Source organism: Sitophilus oryzae, unplaced genomic scaffold, assembly GCF_002938485.1.
Source record: "Sitophilus oryzae breed Bouriz unplaced genomic scaffold, Soryzae_2.0 scaffold_1007_pilon_pilon, whole genome shotgun sequence".
In the NCBI taxonomy this organism is placed as follows: Eukaryota; Metazoa; Arthropoda; class Insecta; order Coleoptera; family Curculionidae; genus Sitophilus; species Sitophilus oryzae.
In genome coordinates this window covers 781,415-808,736 of record NW_022145624.1, presented here as the reverse complement: position 1 = coordinate 808,736, position 27,322 = coordinate 781,415, and the positions used below count along the sequence as shown (strand labels likewise).

Sequence of the window (27,322 nt, the reverse complement as noted above, 5' to 3'; positions counted from 1 at the left end):
TGAGCCTGTCGTGTTACCATATGCCATTGATTTTGGGAGAAACTTCATTCTCATGCATGACAATGCACGGCCTCATACAGCCAGAGTGGTAAGTGAGTTTATCAATGCTCATCAATTAATCTTACCCTGGCCGGCACAATCTCCTGACCTCAACCCCATCGAGCACGTATGGGACGCGGTCCAAAGAAGAATTTTGAGATGGGTATGCCTCGTGAAACTCGTAGAGATCTGGTTCGGGCCGTGAATGCAGCGTGGCAGGCTGTACCTCAAGAAGAGATCGACAACCTGATCAGGAGCATGGAGAGACGATGTAGGGCTGTAATGAACAGTAGAAGAGGCCATACCCTTTATTAAGTAAAAATGGTTTTATTTTTTTTTAATTCACAGTTTAGAATAAAAAAAAATGTGTGTATTTTTTTGAGTTCAATAAAAATCAAGGTAAATTTGAAAAATTCGGTAAATTTCGTATTTTTATTTCCGACGTATTGGAATGTAAACTATTTGTTTATTTTAATTTTATTATATCAGAAATGCAAATAATAAAATTACTGACGATGGCTGGATAAAATTGTAATATCCCTAGACTTTTCCGGTGTGTGTATGTATTTCCTTCGGCCACACACCCTGAAAGCATAATAGACTCTTAAGTACAATAATAATACTATAGGAATTAGGAAGATATCAATAAAAAACTCTATTTAAAATAAAAATAAATTAGTATTTTCTATATATAACTTTTGACATATTTAATTATAAAAAAAACTCTTAAAATTAAAAATTTTCTTTTTTACAGCTTCGTTCATTTTAGGTTTAGTTCTATCTATTCCATGTGAAGTTTAATGGACTGAAAAAATAATAAATAATATGTTATTAAAATATACAGGGTGGCCCATCAAAAACGTTCCGCAAGGCATAAAATAAAAAATCCAAAAACACGTCAATTTTGTTTGTGAGGGGGACAACTTTTGCCCCAAAAATGATTGCAAAATATTCAACCCTCTAAGCGGGGGTGTCATCCCCCAACTTTTTTCAAATGGAAAGGGGAGTCAAGTGGCGCCGCAATGAAATGAGCTTTCTATTCTCTATATTTCTCCGCTTCGATTTTGAAATCGGTCGAGTCATTGAGAAAATATGAAGGATTGAAATTTGAAAAGTTTATTTAAGCATTTATCAGAGTAAATGATAATTAAGAATAAATTCGACCAATTTGCTGTTTTTTCTTATTATTTCTAGATGTTTACGCATTTTTTCACTTGCCACAACGTTGAACGATCAGGTGCGGTAGTTGCTAGATAGCTGTTCTGTGACTTGTACGTTGAAGTTCTTCTCAATATCGTTAAACTGACACATAATAGAATTTCCAAAAATACCAGGCCACGCGTTCAATTTCTGAGGGTTTTGTGTGTGCACCTCGTGAAAAACCCTGGGGTTGTTCTCAGCCCAGTACCGACAGTTGCACAGTGCTTCGTCCCATGGACAAACATCAAAAAATAAGTTAAAATTTACTAATATCTGAATATATAATTTTATACTTATAGCAATGTTCAACCATCCTGTATATTATTTTTCATAAACAGCGTTTTTGTTACCAAATATTTTCACTAAAAATAAATTTTGCGATCATTATCTCATCAGTGAAAAGAATAACATTCATAGTAGTTCTGTATATTATGGAGTTAAACGGGTACGTACTTAATTGAAAGCCACTATGGATATTGTTAAACAAGGTATGTACTTTAAATTTATTTCTAAACAAGTTCGTGATTGTTTAGTTCTTATTTATTTTTTAAGATGATTCTTAAATGGGTATAAAAATTTTACGTTTTCAAACTTCAAAAAGGCATTTAAAAAAAACATATCAAAACATATCGTATTTATTGAATATTTTTGTTCCCATATTCATACACTTTTAATTTTTGTATAGTTCACCTGCGTCTGCTTGCGACGAACTTTATTTTATAATACTTTTCAGATGGAGTAAAATTGATAAGCAATGCCGATCTGGCTATACTTGGCTTGATCATAAGGATAAGAACTCAAAATTATTTGTATTTCAAAAAATATGTTCTTATTAGATATTGATGAACCTTCCAGTCAAATGAGACACCACTTGTGCCTGAAAAAGTCCACTATGTTGGAGCGAAACGTCGCATAAAAAAAATGTCCATCTTTCAATTTATTATAAAATGTTATACCCAAGAAAAGGAAAAAATAATATATGGAGAAGGTATATTAAAGATGTAACTATTAACATCCGAACCCCTCATACCGACAAAATGAACAGTAACAACGCGAAAAAGTAACATATTAGAAAATGATGTACAGAAATATCTTATATGTGAGGATACTTCATCTACCTGTGATTTGGATACTATAAATTTGGAAGATTCTGTCAAGAGTGATTCTCCTGAATCAGAGTAGTTACGATCTATGCATTTTGTTGTCCTAAAGTAAATTTATAGTATCTTAAGTTTTTTTTTAATTAAATATAACATTAATGTTTCTTTTTCATTAAAGAAAAACATTTTTATCTTATATTAGGCTTATATTGTAGGAATCATATTCTAATGTTATTTAAATTTTTTATCACAGGAATTTATTTAATACTTACACGGTTTTCATACTATAACTTATTATTTGCTTAGATGGAACACAGCTCCAACATTATTATTATTTATAAGATTTTTTTTTATAAACGTGGGACTAAGAACATCATCATTTAGTACAATGAGAGTACTCATCAATTGTGTCAAATAAACCTAGTTTGAATAAATTGCTTATAATAAAAGAGAAGTTTTGGATTTTTGTCCTCTAGAGCCATATGTTCGAAGCACTGTGAGTTGTGCCGATTAACTACACCGTTCAAAAAGAAAGTACACTCATCCGAAAAACACACATTAAATAGGAAATTATTATCATTCGCCACTCGTTCACTCACAGTTTCACAAAATTGCAAGCGACGATCAAAATCGTCTTCCTTGAGTTCTTGTACCAACTGAATTTTGTACGGGTGGAACTTGTGTTTTTTTAATATCCTTTGGAAACTTGTACGATTCCCGCCGGTCTCATTGGCTAATTTTCTTGTACTCAGCGTACTATCTATGGCAACTTGGCCCAATACGAATACCTCCATAGCTTCATTTACTACAAGATTTTCCCTCTGCCTCTTTTTATTCATAACGGAACCAGTTTCGCGAAATTTTGCTATTAACTGGCGAACAATTTTGCCATAACGGTGTTTGTCAGGATGGCGTTCATTGAATATCTGCGCAACCCGATTGCAAACATCTAGAAATAATAAGAAAAAACAGCAAATTGGTCGAAGGAATTTACCCTTATCATTTACTCTGATAAATGTTTAAATAAACTTTTCAAATTTCAATCCTTCATATTTTCCCAACGACTCGACCGATCTTCAAAAACTAAGCAGGAAAGTATACAGAATAGAAAGCCCTTTTCACTGCGGTACCACTTGACCCCCGTTCCCCTTTGAAAAAAATCGGGGAATGACACCCCCGCTTAGAGGGTTGAAGATTTTACAATAATTTTTGGGGCAAAAGTTGTCCCCCTCACAAAATTGACGTGTTTTTGAATTTTCTGAAAAAAAAATGACCCTGGCCGTTATGCCTTGCGGAACGTTTTCGATAGGCCACCCTGTACATTATTCATATTAATTCAAGCCAGTCTTACTTCTTTAATATTTCCTTGGTTTTTCAAGCCTTCTTTGTTAACTCCCGACTGGAAAGCTTTGTGTTTCGCCTCTCTAACTTCTAGCCTGGCCTTATCCAGATGTTGGGCCACAGAAACTGGAAACTTCGGTATGGAATACGACAAAATGGCGTTGCAGACCAGTATCACGTGCTAGATCCAAAAAAAACCTGTTTAGTTTTTTCTGTTTTTAATGGTTTTTGCCATTGAATGTCGAACTGTATTCCGGAAACTTCGACAACATACTCTACAGATAAAAATAAGTAAAAAAGTTCATGTCCTAAAATGCTTAATTTCGGAGATACAGGGTGTAGAAATTTCGTTTTTGGTTTAGATTTTTTCCAAATAATTTCTGAAGTAACGTCAATATTTGGATCAAAATTGTTGTCTGGGAGTTTTTTGACATTGATTAATTTAATTTAGATTTTAGATGTCAATGTAGATCCTACTTGTAGAGGGCGCCACCTACATATTTTTAACTGGTTTGAAGAGTAATAACTTTTCGTCCGTAATTGTATAAAACTGCTGAGTAAAAAAATATACATTTACGCTTTATTACATAAAAAAGGTCTCTTGGTTTGGAGAGCTACGAGCTACGAGTAAGGGTTCTCGAGATATTTGAAACCGAAATATTCAGTACATGTTGTCATTGACATAAATTCAACATGTTGACTAAATAGTTATTAGACTGAAATCATAAATTTAAAATGTTTTTGTGCCAGAAGTTCAACAGAGACTGTTTTATCATAATTTTTCCGAAGAAAAATTTATGATTAATTTAAAAAAATAAGAAGTTCCCATATTTATCATTCACATTAATTCACGTCAAATTACTATCACAGATTATACAGATTATAATCTTTGTTTTTTCTTTATTGTTTTTCGTGGTTCCAATTTTCGGAATCGGGCACTAGTTAGGTTACTAGTTTGCGCACATAGCACGCCCACTTATGGCCTCTAAAATTGTGCACAGCGCCTGACCGGCACAGTTATTAGAGAGATATCGGAAAACCGAATAGCGTCATCCAACATGAAGAATTTCAAATATTACCTCGAAAACAAAGACAGTTATCAGTCGATACGTTAGGTACCTCCAATAGTATAAGCTCAACTCATGCCTCTTGAAGTAATTGGTGAACCTGTACTGTCCTCTGAAATAGCAGTATTCCGGAACATCATTCAATTTGCTGTACCCGTCGTACTTAACTGTTTTGTACTCTGTAAAAAATATACAGGGTTAGTCACCACATACGAGTATTGTAGCTAAACGAGTAGATTTTTACAAATTGTAAGTTTTGGGTTCGATGAAGGACTATTAGAGCTACAATTTAAACATATTTTTAAAAGATACAGAGTGTTCCAAATAAATAAAAATATCAAAGATGTATTTTTTTAAATGGAACACCCCGTATATTATGACTTCTTTAGTTTTGTTTAAAAATTTATATTAAATAATTACTAGCTTTAAACGGCAATAACTTGTTAAATTTAAATAGAACACCCCGTATATTTTACGTAAGTCAGATTTAATTGTCTACCAAATTGTATTATACCGTATGATCGAGAAAAAACGGCGTCAGCGTTGGCTATGAAATGAAGATCGCTCTCATTTTATATGTAAATTTATATGGGAAATGTCATCGAACGTCATTTCCCAGCCAACTGGACGCCGTTTTATTTCGACAACTTATACCTCGGTTTTAGTATACCCTTTTGATGCTAATAATATTATTTAATAATGAATTTATACCCCCAACCGAAGAATCATACTTCTTCAGCTAATGGTAAACTGCTGATGGACACATTCCATCCAGTTCAAAAGGATCCAGTCCAGGAAAGTTTTCTCGTTATAATTCGGTTTTAATATTTTCTTTTGATGATAATAATGTCATTTAATAATGAATTTATACCCCACAACCGCAGAATCATACTTCTTCAGCTAATGGTAACTGCTGATGGCCACATGCCATCCAGTTCAAAAGGACCCAGTCTAGGAAAGTTTTCTCGTTATAATTCGGTTTTAATATATTCTTTTGATGATAATAATGTCATTTAATAATGAATTTATACCCCACAACCGTAGAATCATACTTCTTCAACTAATGGTAACTGCTGATGGCCACATGCCATCCAGTTCAAAAGGACCCAGTCTAGGAAAGTTTTCTCGTTATAATTCGGTTTTAATATATTCATTTGATGATAATAATGTCATTTAATAATGAATTTATACCCCACAACCGTAGAATCATACTTCTTCAGCTAATGGTAACTGCTGATGGCCACATGCCGTCCAGTTCAAAAGGACCCAGTCTAGGAAAGTTTTCTCGTTATAATTCGGTTTTAATATATTCTTTTGATGATAATAATGTCATTTAATACTGAATTTATACCTCACAACCGCAGAATCATACTTCTTCAGCTAATGGTAACTGCTGATGGACACATGCCATCCAGTTCAAAAGGACCCAGTCTAGGAAAGTTTTCTCGTTATAATTCGGTTTTAATATATTCTTTTGATGATAATAATGTCATTTAATAATGAATTTATACCCCACAACCGTAGAATCATACTTCTTCAACTAATGGTAACTGCTGATGGCCACATGCCATCCAGTTCAAAAGGACCCAGTCTAGGAAAGTTTTCTCGTTATAATTCGGTTTTAATATATTCATTTGATGATAATAATGTCATTTAATAGTGAATTTATACCTCACAACCGCAGAATCATACTTCTTCAGCTAATGGTAACTGCTGATGGACACATGCCATCCAGTTCAAAAGGACCCAGTCTAGGGAAGTTTTCTCGTTATAATTCGGTTTTAATATATTCTTTTGATGATAATAATGTCATTTAATAATGAATTTATACCCCACAACCGCAGAATCATACTTCTTCAGCTAATGGTAACTGCTGATGGACACATGCCATCCAGTTCAAAAGGACCTAGTCTAGGAAAGTTTTCTCGTTATAATTCGGTTTTAATAACATTCTTTTGCGTGATAATAATGTCATTTAATAATGAATTTATACCCCACAACCGCAAGAATCATACTTCTTCAGCTAATGGTAACTGCTGATGACACATTCCATCAGTCCAAAAGGACCCAGTCCAGGAAAGTTTTCTTGTTATAATTCGGTTTTTAATATATTCTTTTGCATGATAATAATGTCATTTAATAATGAATTTATACCCCCATAACCGCAAGAATCATACTTCTTCAGCTAATGGTAACTGCTGATGGACACATGCCATCCAGTTCAAAAGGACCCAGTCTAGGAAGAGATTTTCTCGTTATAATTCGGTTTATAATATATTCTTTTTGATGATAATAATGTCATTTAATAATGAATTTATACCCCACAACCGCAGAATCATACATCTTCAGCTAATGGTAACCGCTGATGGACACATGCCATCCAGTTCAAGAAGGACCCAGTCCAGGAAAGAAGTTTTCTTGTTATAATTCGGTTTTAATATATTCTTTTGGTGATAATAATGTCATTTAATAATTAATTTATACCCCACAACCGCAGAATCATACTTCTTCAGCTAATGGTAACTGCTGATGGACACATGCCATCCAGTTCAAAGGGACCCAGTCTAGGACAGTTTTCTCGTTATAATTCGGTTTTAATATATTCTTTTTGATGATAATAATGTTATTTAATAATTAATTTATACCCCTACAACCGCAGAATCATACTTCTTCAGCTAATGGTAACTGCTGATGGACACATGTCATCCAGCGTCCAAAAGGACCCGAGTCTAGAAAGTTTTCACGTTATAATTCGGTTTTAATATATTCTTTTGATGATAATAATGTCATTTAATAATGAATTTATACCTCACAACCACAGAATCATACTTCTTCAGCTAAGCTAATGGTAACTGCTGATGGACACATGCCATCCAGTTCAAAAGGACCCAGTCTAGGAAAAGTTTTTTCTCGTTATAATTCGGTTTTAATATATTCTTTTGATGATAATAATGTCATTTAATAATGAATTTATACCTCACAACCACAGAATCATACTTCTTCAGCTAATGGTAACTGCTGATGGACACATGCCATCCAGTTCAAAAGGACCCAGTCTAGGAAAGTTTTCTCGTTATAATTCGGTTTAAATATATTCTTTTGATGATAATAATGTCATTTAATAATGAATTTATACCTCACAACTGCAGAATCATACTTCTTCAGTTAATGGTAAACTACCGATGGACACATTCCATCCAGTTCAAAAGGACCCAGTCCAGGAAAGTTTTCTAGTTATAATTCGGTTTTAATGTATTTTTTTGATGATAATAATGTTATTTAATAATGAATTTATACCCCCCAACCGAAGAATCATACTTCTTCAGCTAATGGAAAAGTGCTGATGGACACATGCCATCCAGTTCAAAAGGACTCAGTCTAGGAAAGTTTTCTCGTTATAATTCGGTTTTAATATATTCTTTTGATGATAATAATGTCATTTAATAATGAATTTATACCCCACAACCGCAGAATCATACTTCTTCAGCTAATGGTAACTGCTGATGGACACATGCCATCCAGTTCACAAGGACCCAGCTTTAGGAAAAAGTTTTCTCGTTATAATTCGGTTTTATTATATTCTTTTGATGATAATGTCATTTAATAATTAATTTACCCCATAACCGCAGAATCATACTTCTTTTAGCTAATGGTAACTACTGATGGACACATGCCATCCATTTCAAAAGGACCCAGTCTAGGAAAGTTTTCTCGTTATAATTCGGTTTTAATATATTCTTTTGATGATAATAATGTCATTTATTAATTAATTTATACCCCACAACCGCAGAATCATACTTCTTCAGCTAATGGTAAACTGCTGATGGACACATGTCATCCAGTTTAATTGGACCCAGTCCAGTGAAATTTTCTCGTTATAATACGGTTTTAATATATTCTTTTGATGATAATATTGTTATTTAATAATGAATTTATACCCTCCAACCGAAGATCATACTTCTGCAGCTACTGGTAAACTGCTGATGGACACATGTCATCCAGTTCAAAAGGACCCAGTCCAGGAAAGTTTTCTCGTTATAATTCGGTTTTAATATATTCTTTTGATGATAATAATATTATTTAATAATGCATTTATACTCCACAACCGAAGAATCATTCTTCTTCAGCTATTGGTAACTGCTGATGGACACATGCCAACCAGTTCGAAAAAGGACCCAGTCCAGGAAAGTTTTTCTTGTTATAATTCGGTTTTTAATATATTCTTTGATGATAATAATGCCATTTAATAATTAATTTATAATTCTACAACCGCAGAATCATACTTCTTCAGCTAATATGGTAACTGCTGATGGACACATGCCATCCAGTTCAAAAAGGACCCAGTCTAGGAAAGTTTCTTGTTATAATTCGGTTTTAATATATTCTTTTGATGATAATAATGTCATTTAATAATTAATTTATACCCCACAACCGCAGAATCATATTTCTTCAGCTAATGGTAACTGCTGATGGACACATGCCATCCAGTTCAAAAGGACCCAGTCCAGGAAAGTTTTTTTGTTATAATTCGGTTTTAATATATTCTTTTGATGATAATAATGTCATTTAATAATGAATTTATACTCCACAACCGCAGAATTATACTTCTTCAGCTATTGGTAACTGCTGATGGACACACGCCATCCAGTTCAAAAGGAGCCAGCTCAGGAAAGTTTTCTCGTTATAATTCGGTTTTAATATATTCTTTTGATGATAATAATGTCATTTAATAATTAATTTATACCCCACAACCGCAGAATCATACTTCTTCAGCTAATGGTAACTGCTGATGGACACATGCCATCCAGTTCAAAAGGACCCAGTCTAGGAAAGTTTTCTCGTTATAATTCGGTTATAATATATTCTTTTGATGATAATAATGTCATTTAATAATGAATTTATACCCCACAACCGCAAAATTATACTTCTTCAGCTAATGGTAACTGCTGATGGACACATGCCATCCAGTTCAAATGGACCCAGTCTAGCAAAGTTTTCTCGTTATTATTCGGTTATAATATATTCTTTTGGTGATAATAATGTCATATAATAATGAATTTATACCCCACAACCGCAGAATCATCCTTCTTCAGCTATTGGTAACTGCTGATGGACACATGCCATCCAGTTCAAAAGGACCCAGTCTAGGAAAGTTTTCTCGTTATAATTCGGTTTTAATATATTCTTTTGATGATAATAATATCATTTAATAATGAATTTATACCCCACAACCGCAAGAATCATACTTCTTCAGCTAATGGTAACTGTTGCTGATGGACAATATGCCATCCAGTTCAAAAGGAACCCAGTCTAAGGAAAAGTTTTCTCGTTATAATTCGGTTTTAATATATTCTTTTTGATGATAATAATGTCATTTAACAATTAATTTGAGAATTCTACAACCGCAGAATCACACTTCTTCAGCTAATGGTAACTTCTTTGATGGACACATGCCATCCAGTTCAAAAAGGACCCAGTCCAGGAAAGTTTTCTTGTTATAATTCGGTTTTAATATATTCTTTTGATGATAATAATGTCATTTAATAATGAATTTATACCCCCACAATCCACAGAATCATACTTCTTCAGCTTATGGTAACTGCTGATGGACACATGCCATCGAGTTCAAAAGACCCAGTCTAGGAAAGTTTTCTTGTTATAATTCGGTTTATATATATTCTTTTGATGATAATAATGTCATTTAATAATGAATTTATACCCCACAACCGCAGAATCATACTTCTTCAGCTAATGGTAACTGCTGATGGACACATGCCATCCAGTTCAAAAGGACCCAGTCTAGGAAAGTTTTCTCGTTATAATTCGGTTTTAATATATTCTTTTGATGATAATAATGTCATTTAATAATTAATTTATACCCCACAACCGCAGAATCATACTTCTTCAGCTAATGGTAACTGCTGATGGACACATGCCATCCAGTTCAAAAGGACCCAGTCTAGGAAAGTTTTCTCGTTATAATTCGGTTTTAATATATTCTTTTGATGATAATAATGTCATTTAATAATGAATTTATACCCCACAACCGCAGAATCATACTTCTTCAGCTATTGGTAACTGCTGATGGACACATGCCAACCAGTTCCAGGAAAGTTTTCTCGTTATAATTCGGTTTTAATATATTCTTTTGATGATAATAATGCTATTTAATAATGAATTTATACCTAACCATTTTTAACCTCTCTTCAAGTTTTCGTTAAAAATGCATTTTCTTTTAATTTAGACCTTATTTATCAATCTGCCCATGGAATATTATTATTAAAAAATTAGCGTATCTATCTATACCACTAATGGAATAAAGTTATTTTGTCCTACTAGTATATAAATTTTCATTTTAAATGAGTGGATGAACCTCTCATTATTGTATGATTCTGGATAAAATAAATATTCGAATAAATCTTTTGATCACGCTGTAATATGAAATATTGTATTTCTTACTTGTAAGCATTAATACTGGAAACTCTGATAAATCACTGCTCGGATTGTAAGATCGGAACACCTGTCTAGGGACGATATCGCTGGTAAAAGCTATGACGAAAGCCTAAAAGAAAAAATATAAATACTCATACACTAAAGGTGCGTCCAGACCTGACGAGACGAGAGCGAGACATCTTCTATCCGTTTTTTGAGGCAAACCTGCCACGAGACAAGCGAGTTGGATCATAATGAAAGGGACCCAAACATATTAAATTGTAATTGAATATAACAAACGATGGCCAAATAATAACGATCATACAGTAATAAATGTTTGTATATTTAACATGGTATTTGGTTCGTCGTATTTTATTCATCGTCGGTTTTTTCAATCAGTCGAGCGAGTCTATGAGGCTCCGTGGCAAGTTTGCAGCAAATTTGGAATGTCTCGCTCTTGTCTCGCTCTCGTCTCGTCAGGTCTGGACGCACCTTTACAGGACAGCTTATAATTTTCGTGTATTTTTAAGTCGATTATAATATTTGACTTTTTAGGCTCTTTTTAAATTAAAAATTCTAATCCCCATTTTTTTATTACACTAGAGAGAACAAAAGTTTATTTTGACGAAAGTTTGAAACACCCTGCGGAGTGGTTTAACAAATATATCTGAATACAATATTAAAAAAGTAGAATTTTTTCAAAACGGTTGAAGAATACTTGCATTCGTAGCGGTGCTGAGAAAAGTAACGCTCAGTAGAACCCCGTTCCAAGCTCCTATACCGGACTTCATCAGCGGTATAGGTCTTCGGTAGAGCATCACAAGCTTGTAAGCGTCTGATCGCATTTCAAGTAGATTATTGGCCAGTGCGCATAAGGGGGCTAGGGGAAATGCAGCCACAAAAAACGTCACAAAACCATATTTTATTACTAAAAATGTATCGAATTATTCAGTAAAGATACAGGATGGTTCATTGTCAGTTATATACCGGGTGTTTCTCAAAAGTGGCTCATCCCTATTACTTTACTTTTTTTTACTTTAATCGAATTATAGAAAATGACACTCTGACTAGAATAACATATCGTAGTCAACGTTTGACATTCTCGCCATTAGAGTGTGTTAAAAACTCTAATTTTTAATCAAGGAGACTTGGAAAAATAGATTTGATCGTCTAATGTTTTTCGTGTCTTGTTCGGGCCGGTAAAAGATGCCCAAATCGTATTTTTAATCATATCTTAATTTTTTCAAATGTAATAAGTGTGGCTCATTAGCATATTTGGAAAAAGTATTTTTTTACAAAAAATTTGACACCACACACTTGGTATTCTAAGTCAAATTGTCGTTATGAACCGCATGTTACAATTTCAAATAAACCATATGCGAAAATATCAAGAGTTGACATACATGTCATTCTATTCTGAGTGTCATTTAAAAATCAAAAGTTGTAGTAATTGACCGAAAACAATTGAATACGTCACTCAATCTGTAGGTACAAGACAAAGCAAAATGGGACCTATGTTGTTGCTGTGAAAAATAAATCTTATTTTAACGTAAGGAACCTCACCACGAAAAAAGGCACATATTTTTTGAAACACCCTGTAAGTTCAATATCCAATAACGTTTATAAAAGTAACAATGATAATCCCTAAATTACTAAGTAATTTCTTACTCATTTCGGTAAACTCGGTGGTAAGCAAGTAGCGGTTGGTAGGAAACAAACAGTATTCTTCCTCCCATTGTGGTATGTTTGTGGGCGGTGGCTCTTTAATGTTCAGTAAATAGTTAATAAGTTTTCTGATCTGACTGAAAATAAATATAAGAAAAATAGAGTAACAGTTCCAATCAATGCACATCTATATAGGGTGATTCACGGCGATGGCACGTTACACGTTTATGGAGAACTGATGATGAATTTTTATGAAAATTCCACACCTGTAATTTTTAACCAATCAAAACGTGTTTTTTGACAAATCACCATGGCAACGGATAAATTTTAGTGATTTTTTTTTCCTTGTGGGCACCCAACAGCGAATTCTACTGGAAATTTTTGGACGTTTATAATGACAGAATATCTTTTTGAGAGTCTGGTTTTTATTTGTTTACATGATAATTTTGATACGTTTCAATTACAAAGCTGAGATGTTTTCTGTATTCTTTGGACAGCTCCTTTCTTACAGTTGAGGGTTGGAACCTTTGGTGTTACACAGCAAAATAAAAACACTAAATCACCACAATACACCAAAACACTTTTACTTTTACACTGGACGCGCGTTTCGCTAACCATGTTAGCATCATCAGCAGATGATTATCAACTAAAGTACGATCTACAAGTTGAGCGTTTATATACTCGCTACTACGTGGGCACCGAGTGGGCGTGGCAAAATCTAGCCAACCGAGTCAGAGCCAACTGAGCGTAACAGTTAGATTTCCGCCACTAGAGTAGTAGGAACAAAGAACTTGAAGGAATTAGACCGTTGACTCTGTTCATACTATCTTTACATTTATTAATTCTGATGCTTTCATATGCATCTAATTGCCTGTAATTTGAGACTTGTTTAATTAATTTTAAATTATTAAGATCTATACAATGTTCATTATCAACAATATGTTCGGCAACGCAAGATTTATCCGGTCTACCATATCTTATCTGAGCTAAATGTTCTTTAAATCTAGTTAATATTGATCTTCTAGTTTGCCCAACATATTTCTGATTACAATCTTTACAAGAAATTTCATAAATAACCGACCTTTCCAGTGGAGGTGTTTTATCTTTGGATTACCTAATAATTGTTGTAATTTATTATTAGCACTATACACAAGTTTATAATTGACATTCTTAAAAATTCCTTTTAGACCACGGGATAACTCTCTATCAAACGGTATCGAAAAATATTTAGACGTATCTTTCTCCACTTGAAAAGTCGAATTTTCAGAAATCATTAACCTATACCTACGTTTTCTAATTAATTTATCCTAATGTAATCTCTTTCTATTTCATATCTTTCGTTGGAAAGTGGGAAACTAAGTAATCTATGAAGTTTCCCACTTTCCAACGAAAAATATGAAATAGAAAGAGATTACATTAGGAATGTAGCTGAGTGTAATGGATATTCTCCTTCACTAGTTGATAAATTAATTAGAAAACGTAGGTATAGGTTAATGATTTCTGAAAATTCGACTTTTCAAGTGGAGAAAGATACGTCTAAATATTTTCGATACCGTTTGATAGAGAGTTATCCCGTGGTCTAAAAAAAAAGGAATTTTAAGAATGTCAATTATAAACTTTTGTATAGTGCTAATAATAAATTACAACAATTATTAGGTAATCCAAAAGATAAAACACCTCCACTGGAAAGGTCGGGTATTTATGAAATTTCTTGTAAAGATTGTAATCAGAAATATGTTGGGCAAACTAGAAGATCAATATTAACTAGATTTAAAGAACATTTAGCTCAGATAAGATATGGTAGACCGAATAAATCTTGCGTTAAGTTAAATACAGGAGTACTTACAAAAATATTAGACTGCATACATTCCCCAAAAGGTCTTTAAGCGTCATGAGAAACGCCATTTGTATACAGAGTGCTAAGACGCAATTTGCCGGCATGCACGCATCCCTTCGAAAAAAGTTGATTTCGTGAGGCACCGTGTACAATTTTCCCTGTAATTTATAACATTAGTAATAATAGTTAGTTATTATACCGGGTGCGTGCCGAAAGTTGCTCACCCCTATAACTTTTTATTTTTTCAGATAAAAAAAAAACGAGATTTGGTATGTTATGTATATGACATAAATTTGGATTGATTGACGTATTCAATTATTTCTGGTCACTTCCTGTTTCACCGGAAATTACCACAACTTTCGATTTTTAAAAAATGGCACCCTCTGAGTAGAATGACATTGCTCTTTGATATATCTTTTACTATGCTCTCTGGAACAGCATGCGGCCCGTCTGGCTGCCGATACCTGTTGCGTTCACTACTGCGCATCGGAAGAAGATCCTATATTTTTTTATTAATTTAGTCCTATCAATTCTAGTACTGGTGATTTAAAAAAACAAATATTTAATACTTTACTATCAGAATATAAACGAAAATAAAATAAAAAAGTCTTTGCCCTGGCCCGGATTCGAACTCTGAATCATCGGTTCGTGGTCGGAAACTCCACGCACTGCGGTATGGAGACATGTTCGATTTATATTCAATACTAGAAGTTAAAGGACTAATAAAAATATAGGATCTTCTTTCAATGCGCAGTAGGGTGCGCAACGTTTACCGGCAGCCAGACGGGCCGCATGCTGTTCCAGAGAGCATAGTAAAAGATATATCAAAGAGCCAAACGTCTTAAAATACTTTTTTTTCCGACGTTGCTAGCTCTCGTACTATAAAGGGGTGAGCCTACTTTAATAAAATTAGTAGTATAGTTAAAGTATAAAAATATTTTATTAAAAATGTGAATTTCCATTGGTCGTAGATTCATTTTTCTTACTTTCATAAAAGCCAGATAGAACAGGGGAGTATAGTTGTTGATGAAACTGAGCAAGTACCTCTTGTACAGTACCGAGTTGTCAAAGGCTTGCTGGGTTCTTGGGTTCTCGTACTTTGTGAGTTCAATAGAGAGAGGTCCATAAATCTAAAATTGTTGTTTTTACAATAAAATACATAATATATTTAGATATATAACACAAAGTCGATTAGTTACACTATACCGGGTGCGTCTCAAAAGTGGCTCACCCCTATAACACTTTTATTTTTCCAGATAAAAAAACGAGATTTGGTATGTTAGTATATGACATAAAATAGGATTGATTGACGTATTCACTTGTTTTTAATCACTTCCTGTTTCACCGGAAATGAACTAACTTTTGATTTTTAGAAAATAACACTCTGAATAGAAAGACATATATCATATGTCAACTTTTGACATTTTCGCATATGGTTTATTTAAAATTGTAACATGCGCTTCCCAGCGACAATTTGACTCGAAATACCAAGTATGTTGTACGAAATTATTCGTACAAAAATGCGGGGGTGAGTCACTTTCGAGGCGCACCCGGTATACCTTTTCAAACATTTTGATACAGAACACTTGCATGGCTGATCCCAGTAACATCGTAAGTATTTTGGAGTGGTATAAAAGGAATTTAGTTTCAGATGCGTCACAGTACCTTGCAAATATCACTTTGAAAGCTGTTATAACCAGTACTGTAAGGAAAATAATCCCGATCTACAAAAAAACAAGATTAAATTGGACTAACGATAGGAGAATTTTTGATTATCGAACACAATACCCACTAAAAAGAGACAAAAAAAGCATGAAAAGTATTTTTATCACAAATAATGATATCTAAAGGAGCGTCCACACGCAACGATTTACCGTACGACTTAGCGCCAACAAAACGTCCAACTTTATTTAAATAAACAGCAAAAACTAACCACAACAGTGTTTTCCCTATACTGATATGGCCGAATTCAAAAAACTGAACGACAAGTCTTTGCAAAGGTTGATTTTCAATATACCTTCCATATCAGCTCCCTTCCGTTTACATAAAATATTATATCATGTAAACGAATAGGACAATGCACACTATCCGTTCCGTTTCACTTCCTTTCCATATCCTTTCCTTCCCTGGACTGAAGCGTATCGGAAACAGCGTTGTCAAGTTCTTACATTTGTACCAGCTCTATTGAAATTTTGCTAATATTTATTTATTCTTTCACCTCTTGATTAAATCTATTACCTTTTTCAAAAGATACAAATTTTTAAAATAAAACTTTCGTAATGATACCTATAAATTGTACAGGGTGTCCCACTAAGAATAGCTCTCGGCTGTATCTCGGAAAGCATTAGCCGTAGCGGCTGCGAAAAAAAATATTTATAACTAAAGAGGGTATGGGAAATTGCTGGAAATTATTTTCCAGTTTGTTTGTTGGTCTCCAAACGACCACTAGGGGGCGCAACTGCAACAAAAAATAAGAAGATGGAGTTTTTACACAATTTTGTCTAGATAAGGTGTACTATAAGTAACAGCTTCATAATCTTCAGTAAATTTTGAATATTTTTTGTTAGAGCCATTTTCCCCTATCTACCATCTTGCTTTTTCAAAATGCCCACAACTTCAAGTACTTCAAATAATAAAGGCATTTTGAAAAAGCATTTAAAAGATAAAAAAACGCTGCTAATACTATCAAAATGTTGATCTAATAACAATTTGACGTTTATACTATTACGCGAAAAGCAACTTTTTTCCAAAGCCTACCATGACTTCACTGAATCATCGTTTCTTTTTCACTATTATTAATATCTTAATTATTAGATATTAATACCTCTGGTATTATGGTATTCTGGTATTTCGACGATTTTAAAATAAACTAACTGTTTCTATCTTATTTTTTTGTTAGAATGGGCCTAATCAAGAGGGCTACTGATACTGTATTGTAACATGATACAAAGAATACAAGGTATGATATTGCGCAGGTTGGTTACTACGTCACAGGTGATAAACGGCACCATTGGTCGGCAAGCCCTGCGCGCCAATTTCAAATTGTCAAAGAGATTGTGTCATCTGTGAAATTTGATTGTGTCAAAATGTGAAAATAATGTTTCAAATGTCAAGCTCGATGTCAAAACATAACTTTTGCGGTTATGTCCTAACTCTTCCTTATTTTAGGTCTTTTTTTATTAGTGGCAATTGAACAATATGGATATTTTTTTGTATGGCGTATGACGTCACAGGTGGTATGCGTAAACTTAACGAAATTGGAGCCGCTATCGATCATACCTTGTTTTCTTTGTACCATGGTATTGTAAAAATAAGGTAATTAAGGGCTTATTTTTTGGTATTTATTATAATTTTGCTAATATCTTCGGTTTGAAAGAAGATATCAAGATGCGGTTTTCGCTGACTTTTTAAGATTTTGCTACTCTTTCCTATCAGCTAAAATAACACATACTATCGTATTTACTTTTTTTGAAAAAAAGCGCTATATTTGTTAAATTGTAAGAAAGCGCCCCCTAGCGTCTACGTTCAAAAACTTATTATTATTATTTTTATGGTATAATATAGAGTAAGAAACGCTCTTTTAAACAAGCCCTCGTTTGTTGGATTCTGATCATCCAGTCCGGAGTTTGGTTTTTTGCTCCACCTAGCGGCCGTTTTACGAACTTGAAAATAATTTCCAGCAATTTCTCATAGCCCCTTTAGTTAAAATATTTTTTTCCGTAAGCCCTACGACTAATACTTTCCGAGATACAGCCGAGAGCTATTCTTAGTGGAACACCCGGTACAATAAAAAGTATGGAACTGATACGGAACGGAAGCTTACGTATAGCGTCAATACAATCAAAAATACGAAACGGATATGGAATGGAAACGGAAGGTACAGTGAGAATCAACCTTAATGTGGACGCATCTTGATCTGCGCGTTTTATATGTTGCGCAGGCAAATCGTACGGTAAGTCGTTGCGTGTGGACCGCGCTTTACTAAACAAAACAAGTGTATAATTTTAAAAATCTTGAGATATAACAAAAAAAAATCTTTCAAAAGCTTACCAAAATACCGCAGGTGGACAGAGTGACGGCATATCGAAAAAAAATATTTATTTTCGGAATGTGAGGCTCTAGCTCTCCGGTAATGGTGTTTCTTCTTTTGCTTTTTGCCGAATCTTCGAAAACTGCCCTGTTTTCTGTATCGAAATCTTCGATGTTTGTGTTCCATCGTAATTTTAACTTGTTCTCTTTTCTACGCCAGAGATTAATGAAGAAAATTGCTAGAAATTGTTAATATCGACGTTAATACAGGGTGTCCTAATATTTCGATACAGAACTACTACGTATTTTTGAAATCAAAATATGTTCATTGGACACAATTTACCTCCATACAAAAGTGCTTCGTTTAAAAAAAAATAAACACGTTTTTCAGTTGGTCTCTCTCTGTCTGTCTCATGACAATGTCAGGAAATAAATAAATAAGTGTGGCTACTTGACATTTTTTCAGGGTTCGCATGATTTAAATCATGATTTAAATCAAGTGATTTTTTTAATTTTAATCATGATGTGATTTAAATCAAAAAAATATAATTTGATTGAAACATAGGCAGAACCGGAGGAATTAGCGTATACCCGTCCGCCGGATAAAAAGCAGGCGAAAAAATGCGATAAAATAAAAATAGGTAGATATGTGATAAGAATGTTTCAGAATTTGTATTTATTCGTGTTTTAATAGCCAAAACAAATACACCCAAGTAGCATTTGGACGTTATCTAACGTCGGGTATACGTGGCGTTCAATAAATCCGACGTCGGGTACCAACGTCGGTTCGACCGCCTGACGACCCTTATTTGCACCTAAATGGGGAATACAGATTCGGGTCGCCTCGACGTCGGTATCTGACCTAATAGAGAATGTAATTCTACCAATTACCAACGTCATATTACGTTGGATTTTAGTCACTTAAAATTCGTCGCTAAGCACTTACGTTACGTTTGGTTTCATATTCGCTACCAAGAATACATAAAAACCTAACCAAACTACCTAATTACAAATGGATTCATAATCACTCTTCTCGAATATAACTATAAGTGCCTATCTAATTTCATATTATAATAATTCTGAATCATTAATCCAGACATCAGTTTTGTCAACGGAAGTCACTTTTTGATATATCTGATTAAAAATAATTCTGAAAACAACGAGCGCCTTCAAAATTAGGTAGATTTATGAAATAAAAATATCTATAAAAAAGTAACTCGCAAAATATTTGTTTAATTTTCTAGCTGGTTTAATCATAAAATTGTACTGTGGTTCTCCCCAAACTCAACCTTATCAATATTATTCTACTAGAAATCGAAATGTGAATATAAATTTTAAAAACAAAAAACGATTTTAAAATGGCTGACTATCTGATACTTGTTAAGAATGGCGGATTTCTGTGTCCGACTTAATATGAACTACCAATATACCAATGCCGACCGGGTCTGCAACATTAGTCGTCTCACACGACCGAAGTCATCAAACCGGACGACCGGCAATCGTATTATGACGTATATAATTCCAACGTATGCCACGTAACCTCACTTTGCGTATCAGTGATTTGTGGATTTGTGCAACTATATTTTAGTTTTTGTTTTCTCCTTAAAAAAAATGGGCAGCCACTTTTTTAAGCCTAACCTCACATGTGGGAGGAGGATGGGGTCTGCTGGTTTCCTAAGCTAAAAAATGAAATTAAGATGCACCAGTGTAATGCAGCATCTCTTCAGGATAAAAAGCATTTATGGGTGGAGGCAAGACATCACTACTACTATTATTATTTTGCAAAAGCTTCGACCTCTTTCTGTAAAATGTAGATGAATGTCTAAATGCCTTTTTAGTAATTTTTTAGGCGTAAATTAAGTATGTTTACTTTTATAAAAACTTTTTATTAGGTTATATTCATGATGTTCATTAGGTCGCAAATACTACTTAATGGGATTGTATTTACGGACGTAAATAGGGATACGTAAATTAGGTTATAAATATGAACATAAAATACAACAAAATATAATTGGACTTTACTTTAGGGATTATCAGTGAGACGTATACTATTGAGACAACAATTGGGCTAGTTCAAGTATATGTACGTCGTGCAAGCCATCGCGCATCGTGGGAACGACGTTGGGAAATTAATAAAAATGGTACGTTGTTATTTTGTACGTCGGCAGATCGTTGGATTTACCGACTCGGATCGAACGACGTCGCTTTTAATAGGAAAGCGACGTCACCGGTCGTATCACCAGCACCCGACCTAAATTTGCACAAAGTCTGACGTCGCTTCAGGTCAGATTTAGTTCGAAGTCAGATAGATGCTACTTGGGCATAGATTCTCGCGACAGTAAAATTTATTTTTTAAGTAAAATAACGGATGTTTACGAAGTTCGTGAGAAAATTCAAATTATAAAATGGTATTTCCAAAATAGGTCTTATCGGGATATACAAACAATTTTTCCACAAACTTTTGTAAACAGGGCAATTCTATCATTACCTACTATATCAAGAGTTATTAATAATTTTCGCTGTAAATGCGTCCGGCAACTTGCTATGTTACTAGTAGCCTAGACATTTTAATCTGCAGTAAGTACTTTACACTTTGACATATAGGACAGATAATACATACTAATTCCATTCTCAACTTAAGACTATTTCCGAACAATAGTGTGTTGTTTTATTAGGAGTAAAAATTATACTTTTTTTGACGATGCTGTGACGACCTTTGAAGGACCATCGTAAAGCTATTCCGACGTTACAGGGAGGCACAAAAAGTACATTTTTACTCCGAATAGAACATCTTTTTTTAAACATTACAATTACTTATTTAATCAATTTCAAACATTGCAAATAATATAAACGGTAATCGAGCAACAATTTGTACACTCGTTGAAATTGACACTTAATATCAGTTCAGTAATATTTTTTTCTACTTTTGTGCTTAGACGTAACAGTGCTTTACTTTCATACCTAGGCTTTAAAATGACAAAAATTAATACTTTTGCGATGTTTGAAAAAAAACTTCTTTTGATGATCGATGTAAAAAAATGACACGCTCCGTAGAATTGTTAATGTTATCGGTATCAGGCAGAGTTAGTTTACCGATTTAGTCATTTAGGATAGGAATTTTAATTTGAAATAAGCCCTAGTCATTTGGAAATTCGATTTAAATATTGTTTTGAATCAAAAACAATCAATTTAAAAATCGCTTCCTCGATTACGTAGCTAAAAAATTAATTATTATCATTATTATTATTATTATTAAACTTGCTGATAACTTCAGCGTTCCGAGGCGGCGCGTCGTCTCGCTGGAAAAATATGTTTTCGAGTTCCATTAAGGGCATATCATCAATAAGGGTCCAAAGCCTACTAGTTAAAAGTGGCGAACTTTTAAATATTCTGTATTTCGAAGGGAATTATCACAAAATATCAAGTGTGCTATATTTTTGGAAAGGTAATTTTAAATTCTTTTCAGTTAATTAAAAATATAGAGGGTGTCCTAAATAAAATAATCAATTTTTCTGTTGATAACTCTTAAATTATTAATTTAAAAAAATATATACTTAAATCATTAAATTCTACGTAAAAAGGTGCTTTGGAAATGTTTTCATAAAAATACAAAATTTTCCATAGCAAAAAAGTTACAGCGATTTGTTAAAAATGCATATTTTTGAAAAACACCCCGTAACTCCGAAACGGTAACAGATATCGATATGCGGTTTTCACCATCATGTTTTTGAGAAAAATTGAGCTCCAGACACCAATATTAGTTTTCGTCCATCTCCTATAGAAAAGGGTGTTTCCATTTAAAAGCGTCGAATTTGACCCACCCTGTACACCTTACCCCAAAATGACATTAAGACGGCAAAGGCTGCTGTCAGGTAGTTGTCAAACACGAATGTCCACAGGAACAACTCGCAGAATTTGTTGAAATTACCGAATTTGCAGTTGGGCAAGTCTTCGCAGGTGGCGCACATGGTCAAGTCGTTTTTTCGCACGCTTTGTACCTAAAAGTTTAGTTAAATATGTACAGGGTGGCTCCAATTCGACGCTCATCATTGGGATTTCGGAACCTGTATGAGATACAGGATCGGTTCAATGGAGGCAAAGTTGCGCTATTTGATGCTCAATAAAATGCCGTATTGCATTTTTATTTTTTATTTTATTTTTTTGCATAAAATATTCTGGTAATGGAATTTACTGTACGAAACGTCGGCAAATATCAAAGTGACTATATATAGTGTTTAAGAGATTTAATTAAATTGAAAAAAAATCAGGTCCGTACACTGAAAAAAAGGACCTCTCAGTCGAAATGAATATGACTTTGACCCAAAAGATTGGCGCTTTTCAATAGGGCCAAGAACGACGTTTCTTTGCCCAAAGCATTAACTATCTTTTCATAAGCTTTAAAAAATTACTTTAGAGAATAGAAGAATCCGAGGGGTAAACCGCAGAGGAAAAAGTGTACACCGTAATTCCTTTTGCTCAAATAATTCCTCAGAATTCCTCGTAATTCCTTCGGAATTTTTTGGAATTCCTTGGTCTTCAACGTCAAGGTCAATCATTCAAGGTCTTCCTTGGAATTCCTTGGTACGAACTCGGTAACTCTTTCAGTCTCAACCAGCGTTGCCACCTCCGTTTCGCAGTTCCGCAATGAATTTTGTCGTGATTTTTATATGTCCTAGATCTAACAATAAAAAGTACTATTACAAGATTTACGTTTTTTTAGTTAAATTTTAGGACTAATAGGGGATCATGAGGTGAAAATACTGGAAATATGTCGGCACTTACTTATTAAAATTCATTTTCTCGGGATTTTTTTGAAAATTATAGGTCCTAGTTATATCTATAGGAAAGGAAATTAATAAAACTTCAGTTGAACGTCATAATACGATCACCAGTAAATTCCACAAGATTACGTATGGTGTCATTGATGAAGTGCACCTAAAGTTGTATTAATTTTCCTATTGTATATACTCGGTATTATTCCGAGGAAATGAAAAAAACAACTTTACACTTTCTGAGTATTGAATAAAAAATCTTATGAGCGTTTCTTTTTAAAATGGCGAAATCAAGGAACGTTATAAGTAGATCTCTCGGGGGTGGTTCGGCCAACTATTGGAATATATTTTAGATATATAATCGAGGGTACAATATTAAATTAAAAGAATATCTAACCTGTAGATATTTGATGTTGGGAAATTTTGGAAGCGATTCGAAAATGAAAAACGGATAGTAAAAAAATCGCCTGCAAAACGTTTTTCGTTAAATTCGGTCCTACCTATTATAGTATTCATGGTCTACTTATGTTCGTTAATTTTGTATAAAGTTGCTTGTAATTCCTCTTAATTCCTGTGGAATTCCTCTAAATTCCTAAGGAATTCCTTGGTATTCATCGGAATTCTTCCGGAAATCATTGGAATTCCTGTTAATACCTTGGAATTCCTCGTAATTCCTTGGAATTCCTGTAGAATTCCTTTATAGTGTACACCATAATTCCTCTGCGGTTTACCCCTCGGAAGAATCTATCTGTCCAAAGTAATACTATTGTCTCAATTAAAATTTATTTTGATCTAAGAGAAGTCTATACATCATATACAGGCATATTACGAGGTATATTATTTTCTGATAAATTTAGGTTTTCCTGGTCTGTAGTAAGTAAAGTGATATTATTTTCCTCGATAGTAGTTATTTCTGCTTCTTCACTCCTTGGTATTTTTTGGGGTGGTTCATCACTCTACAAATTACAAAGAAATGTTACATCACGATTAATCAAAGTAAAGCAAATAAATTATTAAAATTATAAGCTTTGGTCACATTTTGAATTTTTTAATACGACGACTTGAAATTCTAAAATTTTTGTAATTATTTGCATAAAAAAATCGATACCTATATTCTTATTCTATCTATAGTCACGCATGCATTATCTAAACAGGTGCATTAGGTAAATGTCTCTTACCTTCAAATATAGCAAATAAATGCTCTAATTTCCATTTTTTCAGAAACTCCTTTAAATAATCCATATATCCTAAAATTTGTCCATAAAAAATGACAAATGCATGTTAATAACGATCACTAATTTGTTATACGATATGCGTTTAAAAAGCAAATTATGCAAAATTCCAAGTGGAAAATTCCAAGCAACAAAATCCGTGCATACAATGATGTGCGACCTATGAAATGCGACGTGCGACTGATCAGACTGTCGACAGTGTCGACTGATTGTATACCGTCCTTCGTCATCGTCTTTGCCTGTCGTTATTATTTTTCATCAAAAGAGTATTAAGCTATTGGAAAAATTGGCATGTTTCTCGACTAAAGTACTTCCTAGCGTATTTTTGTTATTATCTTAAAACAAAGTAACTTGCACTTGGTTGAATGAAAATAGATTCAAGAGAAATTTTCGAATTTATCAAGAAAACAATTTTTTTTGAGTTAAGAGAGTTTTTCTTCAGGCAAAATATTTTCTTTTCCTTTAAAATAAATTCTCTTGCCACTAAATTTTTTTTTTCAAGAACGATGACGACTTTAGTTGAAGTCTATCTTTTTTATCAGTGTATTAAAAAAAAAATTAAGTTGATGATGGTCACCAGAAGCCGAAACGTCAGAGTCAATATTTAATCACACAGAGTAGAAAAAGTGGCCATGAAAATTTGTTTTTCATTTTAAGTTATCTTAACAAATAAAGCCAGGTAACAATAGAAAACAAAATTGAAAATTCCGTTTTTTTTTCGAATATATTCGGAAGTATTCGGAATTTTTCAAAATGCAATACGGCATTTTATTGAGCATCAAATTGCGCAACTTTGTCTCCTTTTAACCGATACTGTATCTCTTACGGTTTCCGAAATCCCAATGATGAGCGTCGAATTCGAGCCACCCTGTACAATCGAAAATAAATAATTATAATATATAATATAATTGATATAAAGGTATCCATTTAGATTAAAGGTGTATTTACCATTTACTGTAAGTGTCTCCGAGAGTGTATATAATGGCAGCTACAAATACGATTGCTCCGCCAAGCGCTGGTATGATTAGCATCCAAACAAAATACTCCAACCAAGCAAAATAGAACGCTATTTCTTGTCCAAAATATCGGTATATCATGTCCAAAGGCTGTTCTTTGAACACGCATGAGATGTTAGCCCAGTACCTCAACAATAACTAAAAGAAAAAAATGTTGTAAGTTGTAAGTAATAGAGAAAAATAGATATAGTAATTGCAAAACAATTTCCGATGGACGTCATCAACTTTGAGCGACAAGCGATGGCGACAGTGCCGCCAGATTGTGACAGATTTATGGGACGAATCTTAATGTAACATTAGGAAACAATATACAGGGTGTCATTGAGATGGTATAAAAAAATCTGGTGTAAAAAAAACGTGGGTTCATTTTTTGAAAACTATACATGCTTTTTCCTACAAAAAGGGCACTGTTGCACAAAATTTAAAGCAAAGAGATTGCTAATTGTTAATTGCTAATTAACCAAAACATATGAAATTTATGGCGGTTCAAAAGTAACCAAGTAGTTATTAAATAATTAATTGGAAAATCAAAATTTCATGATTTTTAAAACATCTTATTGCTTTAAAAACGAAATAAACTTTTTTGGTTTTAAAAAAGTTTGGCCGATTAATACTGAAAAGCAACTACGGCAACGCATTATTGACTGTTCCAATCAAATTCGGACAACACCAAGGATATTCCACAGGGTATCTACGCAGATCGTGGAGAAGAAGATCAGATGGTCACTTTGAACATTTACTAAGATGGTGGTCACTTTGAACATTTACTATGAATGAATTAAGGAATGCATTATTTTAATAAGGAATTGTGGTAATTGGATTATTTCGTTTTTTAAAGCAATAAGATGTTTTAAAAATCATGAAATTTTGATTTTTCAATTAATTATTTGATAACTACTTGGTTACTTTTGAACCGCCATAACTTTCATAAGTTTATGTTGATTAACCAGTTAGCAAGACATCAGAGCAAACTCTTTGTCTTCAATTTTCTCGAAAACCATCGCTCTGGGCGATGTGCAACAAGAGGTAGGTAAAAAGTATGTAGTTTTCAAAAAATGAACCCACGTTGCAAAAAAAATACCCTCAAAAAAGTAATTCACGAAAAAAAACCCTATCCTTGCAAAAACTACCCTTTCCGCTTTTCCTAATAATTTTTCAGTATTACCATTTGATTTAGGGTCAAAATTTATGGCAGAGGACTTTTTTTCGAAATTTTATCTCGTTTTTTAAGCCTACAATTTTAAGACAAGCGTTTTTTAAATTCACCCTTTCAGTGCCCCTAACTCCCTTAATATGCATTTTCTGCCCTATACTTATAGGAACTTCTTTTACTATTTTTAGGAGTACTATCACCCCCCGATTTTTTTTACACCATTTCAATGACAGCCTGTTTAGGGAACCAATAAATGTTGGCGAGCACGTCATTGATTTTCCTATACATACCTACAAAGACTATCTAGTCAAAAGTTAAAAACACTAATTTATAATAATAAAGCAAAAATCATGATCTGGAAAAAATGTAGATATTGTTATAATAAGAATAAATGAATATATTACTGATCTAGTGTTTTCTCCATTAAGAGTTCCTGTAC

The 27,322-nt window shown here is 33.5% G+C and overlaps 1 protein-coding gene across 1 annotated transcript; it reads right to left on the bottom strand.

Moving 5' to 3' along the window:
• Positions 1-724: 724 nt before the first annotated feature.
• Positions 725-25,763, bottom strand: LOC115891489 (anoctamin-3-like). The gene is made up of 12 exons (XM_030911954.1): positions 25,663-25,763; positions 22,546-22,708; positions 18,732-18,949; positions 16,241-16,405; positions 15,668-15,811; positions 14,691-14,839; positions 12,848-12,981; positions 11,902-12,107; positions 11,207-11,309; positions 4,760-4,926; positions 3,691-3,861; positions 725-844 (listed from the first exon to the last, which is right to left on the bottom strand). Exons 1-12 carry the CDS (start codon positions 25,663-25,665, stop codon positions 821-823), a joined length of 1,647 nt encoding a protein of 548 aa, XP_030767814.1. The 5' UTR covers positions 25,666-25,763; the 3' UTR covers positions 725-820.
• Between the last annotated feature and the right edge of the window lie 1,559 nt (positions 25,764-27,322).

What these genes read in the sequence shown, in the direction of transcription:
- LOC115891489 (XM_030911954.1), bottom strand. An exon ending in TCTATCTGGCTTTTATGAAA is followed by an intron (nt 14,840 to 15,667) that starts GTAAGAAAAATG and finishes TATAAATTACAG; the next exon opens with GGAAAATTGTACACGGTGCC. An exon ending in CACCGAGTTTACCGAAATGA is followed by an intron (nt 12,108 to 12,847) that starts GTAAGAAATTAC and finishes ATACATTTTTAG; the next exon opens with TAATAAAATATGGTTTTGTG.